Consider the following 17,952-nt stretch of genomic DNA (forward strand, 5'->3'; position numbering starts at 1 on the left):
TGAACTTACACAAGACTCCTTTTTAATTGGGAAAACGAATGCCAACCGGTCGCATGGTTAGCGTGTTTCCTTCACCTAGATACAAGCCAATGCCTTCGTAGTTCGTACGTGAAAAGACCATTCAATCCTTAGTGAAAATCGAAAATCGCATCCAAATCACTACCTTTGTATGCGAAAAGATAGTTCAATCCTCAATAAAATCGAAAATTACATCCAAACCAATGCCTCTATGCGCACTTTCATTGGATCCCACGTTGGTGCAAGGGTTACACAACTTTCCCTTGCTTTATTTTCAATTTCAGCATTATCCCTCTAAGCATGTATCTCAATGAACATATAACTAGCTACATCTAATAAGGATGCAGGGAAAATGTACTTTGTATCGGGGCACAGGCTGCATCCAGACACATGGAGGTGGGTGAAATGATCGTCCCGCCCCCCTGAATGGTGGAAATAACTCCCCCATGTGTCTAGGCATAACCTGTGTTGCAACACAAAGAACGTCGACCCAAAGGATGCAAAATGAATATGCCATATATTTTATTTTTTTTTGCCAACCTCCAAGGAAAGGACCAAGTTTCCCTCCACCCAGAGTGAATCGAATCACATTCACCAAGAGTTGGAAGAGGGCGGCAATGGGTATCAGGAGGGTATTTTGGAACAAACCAAAACCTTAGGATGGTGGGTGAACCGTCCTCTTTGGGTGGAGGAAAACTTTGTTGCCAAGGAAATATATAGAATTCCTAAGGTAACAAGTACAAATCAATGTTTAAATAATGGAATCAGGATCTAGATCAGTTGCCATTGGATCAAATAAGCCTTGATCGGGCTGGATCAGCCATTTTTTGGATCGGTAATCCAGACCGGATCCACCCACATTACCCTATCCACTTACGTGTGGCTTTCGGAGGACGATCCAATCCCCATTCTTTAAACCTTGGTGGAAACAGACTGACAGGTTTCCTTACAATCACCAACCAGAACTGATAGACAGGATCAAGTTTCCTTGCACCCACGGTGGAAATAGAATTTCTTAACCCACGGTTCCGGTGGTTGCATATGAGACTAAGAAGAAGTGTCATAGGTATTTCTTTTTTTCTGTTTTTGGTGCAAATAGAATCTATTGAATAGAATTGATTACACTCCTGCTGTCTACCAGAAGTGGAGTAATTAGACAGGGATCGGAATTAGGTCAAACAATCCTATCCGTAACAGGTTGGGCCCTCCTGGCAAGGGTATCTACAACAACATTAGTAATCCTTGAAATGTATTGAAATGGCATTCATCAAAGTAAGTAGCGAGGTGCAGGACATCTTCAATAATAGGCCGAATAGATAAAGCAGAATTCAGGCCTCGGTTAAGTAAAGCTGTGATCACCTCTTGATTATCTCCCTCCACGATGACCTCAGCGCCCCTTCCGAGATAGCCTCAAGCAAACCTTGGCGGATTGTTGCAGCTTCACCCATAGCCACATCAGAGAAGTGCACTGGGTCAGAGACACCTATCAAACAACGACCAAGATGGTCCCACAAGAGAAACCCAATCCCACTTTTGCCAGTTTCTTTGCAATAGGAGGCATCACCATTAAGTTTAAAACACCCTCAAGGTGGAGGTAACCAAGATTGAGCTACTGGGGACCTCATCATAGGAACAGCTAGCGATGAGGGTCTGCGTGCATCTAAAAACTCCCCATAAGCCTTCCTTGCTGTCGTTATGACCTCCGGCCTCCACACCTTTTTGTTGAAGAGCAGATCATTGCGTGCCGTCCATACATACCTTAAGATAAACGTGCATAACGACTGAATCTCTTTCGCAGCTTTCTTCCCGTGTGCTCCAAAGCTCGACCTAGTCTTCAACCAATCATGGAATTTAACATCCTCTCTTGATGGTAATCTATGTGTAAGGGAGCTGCCAAACCACACACTTCTAGCAAATGGACAGGTGAGTAAGATATGAGAGCTCTTCACAGCATTGACACACTTCCTCTACAGGGATCTGCCTTTGAGTCATAGGTATTTCTGACTTTACACAAAAGAAGCAGAGGGTATAATGAGACTTCAATGTCCAGGTTCTGTCTCACCCATGGTGAAGAAATACTTTTGCCCTAAGGAATAAAGATTATAGAATCTGCAAAAAATTGCACTCCTACCATAGAGAGGCTTTTCCTCTGCTTTACCCAACCTCCCTGGCCGCAAAAAGCTTCAACTGTTCCCGCACCAGACAGCAAATCGTAAGGGCATTCAACTTGGTTTAAATGCTTGTTTTCATGAAACCAATGAACCAGCCAACAACATAGATCTTCCCACATGAGAATGACTAGATAATACAGTTAGAGACTTAAGAGTAGAAGAAACAGAAGGTGCTGCATTATATATGTTTAAAACGATATGTACTAACAGTTTGAAAACAGCAACTATAGTATACAAATTGAGAAACCGTGACTCAGCTGAACAGTTGTGCCATGGCTCTCAAATGAAGGATTGGCCAGGAATGTTTACCCAACTCTGAATCCAGAAGAGCCGTAACACCAGTCCCAAAGATTCTGAGGGAAAACCCCAAAATTTAAGAGATAAAAGAGCAGAAAGTTCTACAAAACCATAACTTGCTTTACAGGGCAGATACCAAGGGCAAACTAATATTCTAAATTACATATGAACAAAAACATAGGAAAACAGATTATATCAAATAATTGAGTGGGACTCTACACACTTCGTAGCTCATAATTACAGAAAAACACTGCCCAATCTCAACGATATGGTCAACTTGGTACATAAGGCTCAAATAGCTTTACGGAAGGATCAGGATCACACTGCATAATCTTGGCAGCTCTTTCAAATTCCTCCCGAAGAATTTTTATGCTGTGCTTATCAACAACTCGACCAAGATCATGGGATGTTTCAAAGGGATCCTCTATGCATATCAAATGCCGATCATTCCCAATTCGCCTTGTCCAGTCCTTAGCTTGCTTACTGTATGTACAAACATAGTTTCATCAGACATCAGCTACATGTTGAACTATTCCGTAGGATGGAACAGCTCACAACTTCAACAATCATTTTCCTCTTTTTTTTCTTCTAAGGTTTTAGATAGAACCCAAAAAACATATTTTTATTTAATGAAAGGGTTAGAGACAGATTATCAAGAGAAAATGAAAGAAATGACATATATGTAAGTTTTACAGAGAAGGCAATCCTCCCGGGTAATTTGGTGGTTGGAGGGAATGAGATCATTGTATAGTTACAAAGAAAGGGCTCTTTTTTTTTTGGGGGGGGGGGGGGGTTGGGACAACAGAAAGGAAAGGGTTGAGTAGAGGAAAAATTCTGCTGAAGGTTGGTTCATTGTTGATCAGCTGGGCCAGGACCATGTACAAATTGAGAGGGGAGTCTTAGGAGGATTTCAACGCAGGTTTAAAAATGTGATACAAAAGAGGGTCATCCTAGAGTATTTGGGAGGAGATCGAAGCAGACTGTGGGGATGTAGAGTGGTGGATGCTAATGCTTTGTACAGCTTCACTATAAGATTTCTTCACAGCAACAATATACTTTTATAAAAGGTACACGGTGCATGAGGCTCCCGACACGGCGGGGTCTGGGGAGGATCACAATGTACACAGCCTTACCCCTGCTCTGCCCTCACCGCATCCCAGGTCAACAAAATCATCCAACACGTTCAAACCCATTTGGTTAAAAAAAAATGGCCAATGGAATCTTTTATAGAAGACAAATGATCAGGTAGGCCGCAGGGGATTGAACTGTAGACAATTTTTGGTGACCAGGTTCCAGATCAAACTATCCAGGTCAGGAACACAGTTTGATCAGATGTTGAAGACTGAGTTTGAAACAGAGTTTCTTCACAGGTTTTGCAAATCCACCAAGAGATGAGATTTTTGGCCTATGGTCAATTAACTAGTGAAATGGTACAGTATCTCTAGTGACATGGTGCAACTTGACGGCATTAAGGACAAGGGGAAGAGCAAAAGTAATTTGGAATAAGTAGTGCAGACAGACAAGTGATTGCCACTTGATGGAAGATATGGGCATCCTAGATAAGTATAATGGCAGGATAGGATACATATTGATGACCTCAAATAATTGTTGGGTCCAGTACTCCAGTTTTACCAAAAGTTGAGTCAAAGCAGGAATGGTTATGAACGATTGAAAATTTTCTAAAGGAATTTCGTTTAGGCTCCGTTTGGTTGCAAGGGAAATTAAAGGGAATATTTGGCATCAAAATCCCTTCGATTTGAAAAGTAAAATAAAAATTACATCCAAAACATAACATTACTAAATATGGTACGAAATTTAAGTAATTTATACAAAATGATGTTGGATAATGATAACAAAACTTTCCTTTTTAGATTTGAAATTTTTTCATTTCCCTTCATTTTAATTTCCTTGCAATCAAATGGAGCCTTACTGATCTATACATGCAGGGGAGAATGGGAAACTGTTCTACTGGAAAAAAATTAAAACCCCAGAACTTTCTCCAATGCAGTGAAGGCTATTAGCAGAACCCAAGTTACTTGAGATAGCTAGGGAGAGAGGTAGCCAACCTCATCGAAAGTCAAAGGACAAGAGTAGTGCTTTTTAACTAAAAGCCATGATGTCATCATCTTAGATTGACAGTTTACATCCCCAAACAAAGTTGATATGTGCATAAATAGCAGGCTTGAATGTAATTAGAGTTCTAAAGTATAAAAAGGAGTAACCCACCTGATGATACTCCCTGTGCGTACAGATATAACAGCATTTGCATAGTCATGCCGATAGGCCCAATAATCGAAAAATTCCCATATCAGAGGGGCAATCCTTTCTTTGTTCTGTGCTCCAAAATCACGAAGGGCATCTACTTTATCAAAGTACGCACATTCAATATCATCTATTGTCACTGCATATGTCGCCTTCATTCCCTGGCATAAAATTAGCAGTTAGGTGAGACTCTCAGACATTCACCAATTACTCACAGGAAATAAGTATCTCTTTAACAGTGAAGATCATAAGTCAGTACAGATAACAATCCTAATGACTGTAGTCACAAAGACCAAAATGCGTATAGCAGGAGAAAAGAGTGTGATTAAGCAACCAATAACTTTACCAAGAAATCATGACAGAACATATGTTACTATACATATAAGAAAATACAACCAAGCCTTATCTCAACTAAATGGGGTCGGCTACATGGACCCTTGCGAAGACAAAATATTGATAATAAAAGTAAAAGAAAATGAACACAACGCAACAATTACACATCAGTCTTATAAAAACTAACTGGGGTCGGCTACACGAATCCTTGCCCTCCAATCAGCTCTATTTGAAGACATACTTGAAAGTTGAAACAAGGCCCAAACTATGCAGTTGTTGACCTTTCTCCTTTTCATTATTTTTCCTTTATTTACATTAGAAAAGCATTCATTCACTAAAAGACAAAATCCCAGGTCTGGGCACCCAGACTGTTCTACAAGTTCAAGGCCCCAGTAACTTGATAGGTATTCTATGATTAGCAGATTGGGATCCAGTGTTAGGTGGGGCCTTCAAACTATAAGTTCGTTTTGCCTATAACCAAGTTGCTAATAACACCATAAGAACCTACTTTTACTGCATCTCAAGGTTATGGGATGGTAAAACCCATTGATAGATCATACTCTAGTCACAAGAAAAATGAGCTAATCCAGGTTACACCATACAAACCCCCCTCCCCAAAAAATAAATAACTAAATAAATAAATACTTGACAGTTTTTCTCATGTTCCACTTCAGTCTTTCCCCACCCATCCCCCCACCCCCCCAATATATCAATCTCTGACTCGTTTGTTGTTTAACAATGACTTTATAATTCTCTATTAAGTATTAAACAGACAAACAAGATTATATTTTTCGGGTCTTACAGACAAAGTGATGAACAACAACAAACAGTACAGTAACGGGTGTGATGCAGTTGCATTAGCATGTTTGGACCAGAACGACCACTATGGAGACCCAAGCTGAGACACAACCGGCCCAACCCAAATTTTTGGTCAAAAGGGGCCTGGTAGAGATTGATTAATTATGTAATCTTTTATTTAGTTTATTTAATTCTTTTATATAGGCGATAGATACGTAGGAAGGTAGTAGTATCCAATTTAAGTTTCCTAGTTTGTTTACTTTCCATTTTGAGTTGGGTTTCTACTAATATGCTAGGACATTTCTTTATATATACATGTACTATGATGGAAGAGTAAAAAATAGAATTGAATGGATTGGAGTTTGGCTGAGTTGCTGTATCGTGCTGTGTGAGCCTGCTGTTGGCATACTTCTTCCCTCATCTCTTCCTTTTTTTTCTCAGATACAATTCCTTCCCTTATCTTCTTTGTTCTTTCTTTCTTTCTTTCCTTCTCCTTCTTAGCTGTTATTACTTATTACTGTTTTCCTACTCTGTTCCAGATGGTGGTAGCAGTCCCTTCTTCTTTGCTTTGATCTCCCTTATCTCTTCTCTTTTCTTCTTCATACTTTAGGGTTAATATCACCTACTTAGGGCAATCCAAACCCCAAAACCCCTCCCTAGTTGTGAGAATCATAACCTGCAACTAGCTGGTACTAAACCTATTGCCGCTAGCCATAGTTGTCAAGGTGGCAAGGCGCCCAAGTGATATTTTTTATTTCCTCTCTTTTCTAACATTATTTATTATACTACAATATATACCTTATAGCATCAAAAATCAACATTAAGCCACATCAAGTCATTAAAAATCAACATTAAGTCACATCAAGCTATCAAAAATCAATATTCAGCCACATCAAGACAAAAATTCAACATAGAACTAGAAGACAGCAGAATTGAAGAAGCAAGCTATTGGAAATTTGAAACAATCATAACCATACATTTGGTTTATACTGTTCTTGGAATTGGTGATTGTCATGGTATACCTAGTCTCACATTTGGTTTCTACTGTTCTTAGAAAATATGATCTTATCTATAAGTAATTAAACTGCTCTCGATTTAGAGAAATGTTTTTGTTCTCTAAGATATTTAACTGGTCACATGATTTTATTTTCACATGAGACTTTTTGTTATTAGGTAGAGCACAAACCAACTTTCCAACAAATCCAAGATTGCTTAAATCTAATTTATGTTGAAGGAGTTATGTTACAGTCAAACCTAATTTGGTGTGCGTGAATGCTATCAAAATCACTCTGAATGAAAATATTTTTTAAATATCAAAACAAATGAATATTTTACCGCTCTTTTGGTTTTTAGCAATGTTTTACCATATTAAGATTTATGGAATTTTTTAATTTGAGAACCCCCCCCCCCAAACATTAGAAAGTTGAAATTATTTCACCTGCCGCCGAAAATCCAGTTTTTGTTCTTGAACTGGATGGTTGCCTTTTTATCCTTTTGGAATTTTATTTTTTAACTCAAATAGGGGGGTATTTACTTATTTGCTTCACAGCCTCTCTGCAAAGCAGGGGTAAGGCTGTGTACATTATGACCCTCCCCAGACCCAGCAGTGATGGGAGCCTCGTGCACTGGGTATGCCCTTTTATCTCAAGTAAATGAAATTATTTCATTTACTTAAATGATATTTGGCATGAATAAGGGCCAAACTTGGTTCGATACCACAAAGGCGACAATCGCCTAAACCCCAAAAAATCCACCTGGACGCCTAGGTGACACCTTGACAACTAAGCCACTAGCAGTTTCAGGAAGCTTTCTTTGAATGGTCGTTTGCTGTTTCATTGGGCTATGACTTGGGCGTCGTAGGGCTGTGGTATATAGAGATTGTCCCAGCATCTCAGCTTCCATCGGAGCACTGTTGGGTGAGAGCCGTCCTTCGTAAGGTTCTGGTCTTTCGCCCCTGGTTTCGGCTGGAGGTAGATGACGAACTCCCCTCGCCATTTTGATATCAAATTTCTCTAAGTTACTTTCCCATCTTAACCTTCCTTTTTGTCTTTAATCTCTTCTGTCCTTTTTTTTTTGTGTGTATTCCTAGTTTATCCCTGCTTAATAAATGCTAATCCCTTTTACATCCTTGTCTACAAAGTAGAACCTTAAGATTTCTGGTTATTTATCAGACTGCAACTCCCCCTGATAAGCCAAAGAATATTTACTGTTTTACCATTATACTCTAAATTTGAATTTGCTAGTATTCTATTGCGCCCACAGCGAACCCAAACAGGTTTCCGAACCCTGGATCGCATCAGGGGGATATCCTATAGTAGGATAAATGTTTAAACAGATTAAGCGAACAATGCAAAGAACAACAGTAAAGTCATTATCCCTGCAATGAATGACTGACCTTATGGAACAGTAATGAATAAATTATAGCATAATGAAGCAAATATTTTAGAGAATAACAGTTAATCCATTAACTTCTAACAGCAAGGCATGCTTACACAACATGCAAAAAATCCACTGACAGAATAAACAGGGGTATTTAGGTGTAGCACACGTAAAATTAAAGTATCAAGTACTAAAAAAAATCAATTTCTTCTAAGGTTGAAAATTAGCCAAACAAATATAATATTGAATACCTGTAAACATGGAAGAATTGCAGGCTTACGCTGTTGTAAGAAGTGGATGCACATTAAAACATATCTGAAAAAGTAATTGCAATTATCAGCTTACTGGAATTATAAAGGTATGAGGCAGGTGCACAAAAAATCCTGTCAGCCTACAAGGAGTAGATATCAGGCCATAGATACAATTTTTCTTCTTTTTTTTTTGGTAGAACAGGTCATAGATACTCACGCATAACTAGATAATGTTCCTTGATATGTTTCATTGACTCCCCGTGACTTCGCCCAGTGTTTCACAATGAAAGCCAATTGCCGCAGTCTGACATCTATTTGTGCATAGTCTCGAAGCAGCTTTGTATTAACCACAGCCAAGACATTATTTATGCAAATATCACAGGAGATTCCAGTTGTTGGATCCATCAGCTTCACTATAGGGACTCTGGCACGTGTCAGAGCCTGTAGCCATTGCAACAGAATTTAAATAGGTAACCCAGTACAGAAACTTGTACATGAATTTCAAGGCCATATATCAGAATCACAAATTTAAATAGCTGAGTGTATCTCTAGCCAAAGGATGCTATATTTAAACAGGAATTGTAAGTAGCAAATAGAGAAGGATAATATCACATTCATTGATGGTCAGAAGTAATGTCAAACCAAATGTCTCGAACTTCCAAGACAAACAAATGAGAATGGCTTATTACAGTTTTTCCACACAGTTGAAGCATTCATTCTGCAAAGCTTTATTGAGAAAAAAGTGTCCCTGTGGGGGGGGGAGGGGGGCACAGGGGGAATCTTCATCTACAACTGACCTTTCTTCTTCATCAACTTAACAGTATATATAACATGTCATGCCCTCATAGCCATTCAAGTAAACTAGGCAGATTTCAGTTACATGAATAAATTAATCAAGGTCAAAATAACTTCCTAAGCAAGAACGTTCAGAAGCATGTCAGTTTTTTGGGAAGTAGGAAGTGATTTCACTTAAATTAATTAATCTAATCATGACCCCCAACACCACCCACCCACAACCCCCCCCCCCCCCAAAAAAAAAATTGCGGGAGAAGAAAATAAGCAAGTCACGTGAATATTGAAGGGGAAAAAAGGGGCTAGAATCTTACCAAATTCATAGAAACCATTGTGCTCAATAAATTTCTCCATAAATTTATGTCACATGATGTGCAAGAATCAATGTTTCTACAAGATTTAAACAGCTTACATATTATTGCCTGAGTTCACAAGCCTTCAAGTGTCCACCAAACCATAACAGCAGCATGGTGACCACAAACACCCCCAAAGCATTACAGATATTGTGATAAAATCAGAAATAACGAGTGGTAAGTTATCCTGAAAACATAAATCTGATCAGATCAGCTTTTGATTAGACAAACTATCCGCCCATTGATTCACCGGTCTTGGAAACCAAGCGAATGAGCAATTCAACTGGGATGCACAAGATCTAATGATCGGTTTCAATGTGAACATCACAATGGTTCTGAATCATCATGCTTCCTCCAACCAATGACACTGGACAAATTTCTATCCACAAGGATCTGGAGATACAACTTTGAAATGGAAAACTCCAAATCCACTTGAAGGGACCTCAACTTAGCCCCAAGTGGAATCACTTTCCTTAATTGGTCCCAATTACAACCATCCTATATCTTAATGATTCCTCAGAAACACAAATTCCTTATAGAACAACCATCAAAGTCCAACTCAAATGTCCTAACAGGAGGAGGCTGCCACAAGGGTCCATCACTACTCCGACCATTTCTGCTACCCAATGCATCACTTTAATTGTAATCTTTTCAATCACAACTTGTAATTCTGAAAATTGATCTTGCCATACTATCACGTTTCTATACTCCCACAAAAATAGGGAGATACAGATATTGACTAAGGCCTTCGGTTGACAGCCTCTCCCCCCGAAGGACCCCAAATCATTATAATGAATCACATTGTGGCACAAATAATTCACTTCAGAGCCTAGGGTCCTGCTCAACAATGAATATCAGTCCAAAAACACTAATGACCCACAATTAACATTTCTCCAATCTATAAACCAAGTTAAAAAACCACCAACTTTAGTTTTATGAGAAGAAAAAACAGAAACCGATAGTTGCCTCATCCTATAAAAACTTTCCTGGTTGTGATCAGACTGGATCCTACAATCTAGGACAGATTTGATATAATACAAAGCAAAAAAACAAAAAAGGTTGAACTGTTAAGCTGGAAATGCATAAATTAACAAGGATTGTTTCAAAACAACTTGAGTTCTGTGCCCAAAGAGCAGCAGAACACACATAATTTACCATCTGCCACATGTTCAGAAGATCACAAATAACCAATGAAAGGTCTCCACCTCAAACTTTGACCCATAAAGAAAACCAGTATATCAAAGGATTCTCTGCTACATGATTATTTTGGTTCCTTCGTGAATTAACTCATCATCCAATAACCCATGAATTTACAGAATTGGTCATCCAAGTTTATCTTTCGGCCTAGGCAAAAACTGAGCTAATCACCCATCCATTGATGGATCACCATCTTCTTTGCATGATGTACAGGTCCCAATAGAAGTGTTGAGACCATGACCTATTCCTTAGTAAATATATAACATAAGTGGTGACTGCAGCCAGTATGTGTATCATAATTATGTGATATAGAAGTTTCTCATATGCTTACTCAAAGCCTGGATAAATTATCTCTACCAAGTGATAATGAGATGACTGATGATTTGATAAACAGGAGAAGATTCATGCTAGATTAAGTCATACAAATGCTCTAACTATGTGAGTTGTTGGTAGCTTCTTGTGTGGTTTAAGTCTGTGTTGGGATAACTCATCCAACTGATTACATCTGGAGGGTTGTAATACAATTTTTTTCCTCTATAAACCACTAAAGATTACTTATCAAAAAAGATTTCAGTTCCATTTTTTTTTTTAGTTCCCTCTCACTCTGAAAGCTATAACACTCTTATGCTTTTCCAGTTAATATATTTGGTTGCCAGTGAACCAAAGGATAAATAAGGTGTTGAGCCAAAAAAAGGTAGCAATTAAGGAAAGCAAAATAAGAAACAAACACATCGAATGACATCTAGGATCAGCTTAAAATGTTTTCTTTTCCTTTTCCCATTTCAAGCCAAAAAAAAAAAAAAAGAAAGAAAGAAAGAATGGCTTTGTGATGCAGATTCAGATCCAAGGTACTCCAAGCACTACATGCACAGGCATAATGCTGCCCACCCGACCAGCAGCCAGCCCCATTGGGTCAGCCCTCCATGGGCCCAACTCTTGGGCCAGGTTTGAGGCCCACTACTACTATTTCTGCCTAACCTTGCGTGGGAGATCTTTTGTTACTTTTTATTTAGTTTCTAATTTGGTTTAGTCTCCTTTTATGTTAGTATTAGTTACTACTTTATGGTTGTTTCTATTTTGAGCTGTGTTTAGAAGCTAAATATTTTGTAAAGATTCCGTTCTCCATGCAAGGGAGAAGATTCTGGCTGTTATATTGCAAAGCATAAATAAAAGAGGGGCTGCCCGCTGTCTACGCACACCCCACAATTTAGACAAACAAATATTCTATGGCTTTGTGCTATGTTTTTCCTTGTGAGATGCAGGAACCCTGTGAGAGACAGAAGACCTTAGAGAGACACTAATGGTCGTGCTGGTGTAAAGCTAGCAAGGTTGGGGTGAGATGCTCTACCATACCTTTCTTCTTTGGTTAGTTTTCTTTTTCATCTATCAGGTCTATGCATCCATTACCAACAGTGATCTCTGATCTGATTATGTTACCATTAGAAGACTGTTTTCTGGTATGTTACATCTTCTATTATTACCCTGGTTTCTGGGCTTGAGAAACAAGGCTGTGGTTTACCGTTTTCTGCATTATCTAGCCTGCGGCATCAAGGCATTGTTATACCTCACCCTTCATCAGATTGGAATGTTTTCTTAAAGTTGTTTCCTGCTAGTTCTACCTGTCCTTTGACTGGAGTATTGAAGCACTCTATCCTGTGGATTGAGGATTTTGATGGATACTAGCATCAAAGCATTGTTATACCTTATCTTTCCATCTGATTGGAGTGTTTTCTTGAAGTTGTTTACTGCTGGTTCTACCTGTTCTTCGACTGGAGTATTGAAGCACTCTATCCTGTGGATTGATGGATTTTGGTGGATACTAAATCTGAGACTAAGTTCCTATTTTTGGGTAGAGCTTATCTGAAGCATCTAACCGTTGGATTGAACTGATTTGAACATATGATGATCTGTTCATAGAGTGATGAGTCCATATTCTTGTATTATTCTGCCACGTGGATTGGAGATATACTATTCTTTCTAATTCTGAAAGTTAGTCTCTATTTTCATTCCCTGGTAAATAACATCGAACTGTTGGATCTTCATCCTACTTTGAGTGATTGAAGTCCTGTTAATTACCTATATCTGGTCTAAATTTGGGGTTAATCTGAACCCTAGATTGGGGATTATCTGCGGTGTTTAGCTTGCTGGTTGTGAGTCCTACAATTCTGTTGAGGGTGGGATATTGAACCTAGTTGCTGTTGGGCCTTATCCCATTACTTTGTCATGTACAATGAAGATTAATTGTGGCACCAATTAACAGAAGTACATTGCAACAGGTTATACTATCTATCAAGACTTAATCTGGTGAAAAGTGAAACCATATGTCAGGACACACATTTATGAAAAGGTCCAGCTGCAGATGTAGTGAAATAGCACAAGAAGAAATGCGCAACAGAAATTGTCTCAATGAGGACTGACTTATGTTGATGATTTAGAGGCTGATTTACCTTATTTTATTGCAACAGTATTTGATAAATAAATAGAATTCGCAGAAAGTTTACCTTTTTCTATTGAATTGTGGTTTTCCTAAGGCCCTCATGTTGTATTCCATAACATTTAATAAATAGATGAAATAATTAATAAAATGTTTCCCGAATCTAGAATCTTTTATCACAAATACGATTTTCCAAATGCCTATGGATAACAAGCATATATTAAACACCAATGTGGAAGAGACACATCCCCCAAGTGGTCCCCGCTGACCTTCCCGTCTATTAGGAATTAATTCAATCCTAAAATAAAAATTAAAACTAGAATCTCTAAGAGGCTTGACTTGCCGATGACATCCAAACTGGAAAAGGTGGACAGGCAAGGCATCTCCATAGCATTTCGTTTATTGCATAGGTATCTAGTTTTGTTCTTCAAGCAGCACATAAAAAGATATGAAATATTACTCTTGTTAATGAAACATGGATCCCCAGATAACTCCATTATGGAACACTGAAAATAAAGCAAAATATTCTATTCACCTGCACATTCTGGAGATTATCTGATTGCAAAATATCTGCCAACTTCAACAAGATCTCAGACTTGTTAATATCTGTATCATTAATTGCGAGGCAAACATCAATGTCGCTATGGGAGACCCCAAATGAATTAGCACATGATCCATAAAGATACAGCTGGGCATTAGGCCACTCTTTGTTGACCAGTTTCTCCAACGAAGTCATCAGTTGCTTCTGCTTGGCCTTTTCTTCCTCCGCTGGTATTAGAGATTCATAAATTGCAAGAAAAGGAGCATTTAATCTGTCTATGTCACTGCGACAGATCTCTCTTTTCTTGTTCCTGATCCACTGGCCAGGTACACGTAATCCCCTGGAGCTGGAGATATCTGATCTTAAGTCCTGGTCACAAAAAGTAGCGAGTTAAATCAGAAAGGAAAACGATTATCTTATTAAAGTAAAGGAATATTAGTGGTACCACTAGTGTCACTCACAATACAGACATAAATTATCAATAACACCAACATCAGCCCGACCAGGACCAGTGACCACCTTGTCGAAATAATTCTCCTCAAGCTTTGCTGATATTGTCTTGTTTCTAAACAAGCAATATGATTCTAGAATGTTTGCTAACTTAGCATCTTCTTTTTGCTAGAAAGTTGCCAACTTAGCATCTTCTTTGTGCATTTATCTTCTAGTACAAAATGTTAGTTCAGAGTAAATGGACTTTTAGAGAGAGAAATAAGGTGGTGTTTCTATATATCAATGAAAAAAAAAACTGGGTTTTTTTTTAATCGTTTCTTCCAGATTCTTTTGCAGCTGGTCATCATTTGATATTGTCAAGAGTGACCTCCTTTACATTCCCCAAGAAACTAAAAGATTTTTTACGGTGAACAAAAAAATATATATTTTGACTTAGAAGAGATGTAGGGTGAACCAACATTTTTGAATTCCTTTCCATGGTAATCTAGAAGTGTTTCCAAAGGTCTCTCTCCTTTACCCAAGGGATAGCTTGGGATGCTCCATCTCCATGAATACAATTTTATACATGACTCTAAGGATAAGGCCCACGTCAAGTATCTCTAGATGCAAGTGCTACACTAGTTCCATGATTTTAAAACACATGCATGGATGGGCCAACTTACTAGTCCTTTAAATTAGTCCACTGGATCCATATGTTTTAACAATTTTTTACCCATTTACAAGAGATAAGACTTCATTGAACTCTATTTTGTAGATCTAAATTCACCAGAAGACATGACATAGAACATGAAATCTTAGACTGGATGATGCTAAACTCACCATAGGTAAGAAGATGTCACTCAAAAAGTTCATGCTGACCTGAAAAACTAACCTATTTAATTAATCTCAATTTTCAATTCCTTTCCCTGGATTGCTTTATTTTTCCTATCCTTGCATCAACTTACCAACAAATTCTGCTTACTATCGAATGTTATGTTATGTCACAATAGCAATACAACTGGTATATTTAAAGTGCAGTGAGTTAACCTTCCTTACGCCATTGTTGTTGAATCCATCCTTATGCATCAAAGAACCCACATGCTGTTCAGCCAAAATATCATGTTCACGTAGACGATCCCTTCCATAGGCTGCACCCACTACCCCATTCCTATCCCTCTGGCCAGGCCTCAGAAGTCCGAGGGTGCCCCCTTCATCACTAACCTGACAATGCAAGTTCGACAGAGATTCTTCAATTTCCAATGCTGGAACAGAATGTAGGTTACTCCCTGTAGGTGGGCCAGGGCGCTCAAGCTGAGTAGTGAGTCCCAGTCTAGGAGATGCATCACCTTGGATTCCAAGATCTTCAGGGGCCTGTCTTCTCATCACCCCATCTTCATTGTACAAGGAATGAATAAGGTGTTTCAATTCATCCCGACTTTCCTGGCCCTCAGATACCCAATGTCCTTGGCCCTGAGGCTTGTGAGGAAAACCAGGAGGTGCTCGCCTGTGCTCCGGCAGAATAGAACTTTGAAACCCAGGAGGCTGCTCTTTCCCCCAGGGAGCTCCTTCTCTTTTTTGCTCGGGAAGTGCATAGTTCCCTTGCTTGGCACCAGGGAAATGTATTTGGCGATCTAATGGCCAATTCCAATTAGACTGAAGAGGAGACGAAGAGTGAAATTCTGGACCATCAGAGATTCTGCCCCCAACTTTACGTTCCAGCTCCTTCTGAGCACTGAATTGGGCCTCTAAACTTGCCCTATCGACTCCTCGAATCTGTGGTTGAGAACAATTCCCGTTTGGAAGACCCTTATTGCTCAGGTCACACGGGAACGAACCAAACATTAGCGTGCTCTCCCGCGGCTGTGTCTGCTGCTGCTGATGCTGATTCAGAAGCTCTGGCTTTCCAACACCGTCGGGACTACCCCAAAGCCCTAATTTTTGAAAGTCGTCGACAAAGAAACGATGACTTGCAGGCAAATGAGAGCTTTGGTGATGATCAAGCCTGTCGATGCCATGGGGAGGGACGCCTGGGGGACCCCAAGTGTTTTGAGGCAAGGGCGGGAGAAGGAAATTAGAGGGGTAGGGAGCATGGGTGTTGGAGTTGGGCGGCCAAGGAGGAGTTGTACGAAGGTCATGGCCGTTGGAGAGCCATGTTGGGAAAGGGAGGGTAGGACCCACGGCTGCAACGGCGGGATCATGGTAGTGATTATGAAGGTCACGGGAATCAACGGGAAGAGATGGGACCGCAGTTGCTCTAGAATTGGCGGCGTTCGTTGGCTGTGGTGGTGAAGTTAGTGCTGCTGATCCAAGAGGCGTCTGGGATTGGTGGGGTTTTTGGAGGAGTTGAAGAAGGAATTCGCCACCGGAGTTAGCGTGAGGTGGCGACGCTCCCCCGCCTCCGCCGCTGGTCATGGTGGTTAGTGGATGAGTGGAGGAGGAGTCCAAAGGTCTAATCTAAGAAGGTGAGCAAACAAAGAGAAGACGCCTCATTACCAAACTCGAAAACCTTAATTGGCAACGCAACGATACCCCATATTCCTATTCTCACTCAGATTGATATTCCAAGATTCCTTAAACTCCTCTTTCTCTCTCTCTCTCTCCCTCTTTCTCTCGAATTACTCACAGAGGAGGAGAGGAGGGACATCTGATCAGCTCAACGCACGGCACGGGACAATGTGTGATAACATATCTGATCTCCCAAGATCCCTTTTCAATCGAGTTCCCTGACTCAATTCCTAATTACAGTTGGATTGGAACAAGTTCCAGGACTACAGTATATATTCCAATCCAACTACCATCAAGAATAGTCTCACGTGCCACCTCACTGCAACTTTCCCTTCATTTTTTTCTTTTGTCACTTTTCCAAAGAATGATATCCTTGGTCACGAAGAAGAACCTTCCCTCTCCCCAAACGTCAGTGACTTATCCGGTTTCTCTCCGGGGAGCCCGAGCCCACAGACGATTCAGCGATTGGGTTGTGCCACACACATCTTGATGATTAACTAGATACACATCAAAATATGTGCGATACGGTACAATCCAGCCCTTGGATGCCCCTGACATTCCCTGAGCACTAGGCTCTTGAAGAGGGGTCGAAGCCATGTTTGGAAGTCAAGAACAAGAATAACTTCTTTTTTTGTATAAAGTACATGTACCCCCTTAGAATACACCCAATATTCCTCGTACCCTCCTAAACGGCTCAATATTTCGCATACCACCCCTTAATATTCCTCGTACCACCCCTGATTTACACCCCAAATGCCAGATATGTCCAATCCTTTAAATTCCAACGTTAGATGACAATATTTTGATCATTTTATCCTTTGCTTCATTTTCTTAAATTTGAAAAGACTTAAATACCCTTACTTATTTGTTGTCCAAACCTAATCGAGAATGACCAATTTACCCTTTGTTTTATTTTCATAAATGAAAAGACTTAAGTACCCTCACTTATGTATTACCCTAACCTAAGTTGAAAAGACTATTTTACCCCTAAACATTTGTTCCTAAAAACCAACCCAATCTAACCTTTGAGGAAACGAAAGCTTGGGAGGAACAGCTGCTCCGACAAGGCGTCCATTAGTAGTGCTCCGGCGACTTCCTTTCTTCTCCGACTACGTCCTTTCTTCTCCGACTTCCATTAAGTCAATAGTCTTGTGGTTGTTTCACTTCTGTTTTGCCAAATGGAACCATTAAA

General features: G+C 39.7%; 1 protein-coding gene across 1 annotated transcript; it reads right to left on the reverse strand.

Moving 5' to 3' along the window:
- Positions 1-2,533: 2,533 nt before the first annotated feature.
- Positions 2,534-16,802, reverse strand: LOC122664447 (UTP:RNA uridylyltransferase 1-like). Its single transcript, XM_043860258.1, has 6 exons — positions 15,303-16,802; positions 13,821-14,195; positions 8,727-8,950; positions 8,510-8,573; positions 4,713-4,909; positions 2,534-2,969 (listed from the first exon to the last, which is right to left on the reverse strand). Exons 1-6 carry the CDS (start codon positions 16,665-16,667, stop codon positions 2,759-2,761), a joined length of 2,436 nt encoding a protein of 811 aa, XP_043716193.1. The 5' UTR covers positions 16,668-16,802; the 3' UTR covers positions 2,534-2,758.
- Positions 16,803-17,952: the final 1,150 nt, after the last annotated feature.

The sequence above is a fragment of the Telopea speciosissima genome, chromosome 6 (genome assembly GCF_018873765.1).
Source record: "Telopea speciosissima isolate NSW1024214 ecotype Mountain lineage chromosome 6, Tspe_v1, whole genome shotgun sequence".
Classification (NCBI taxonomy): domain Eukaryota; kingdom Viridiplantae; phylum Streptophyta; class Magnoliopsida; order Proteales; family Proteaceae; genus Telopea; species Telopea speciosissima.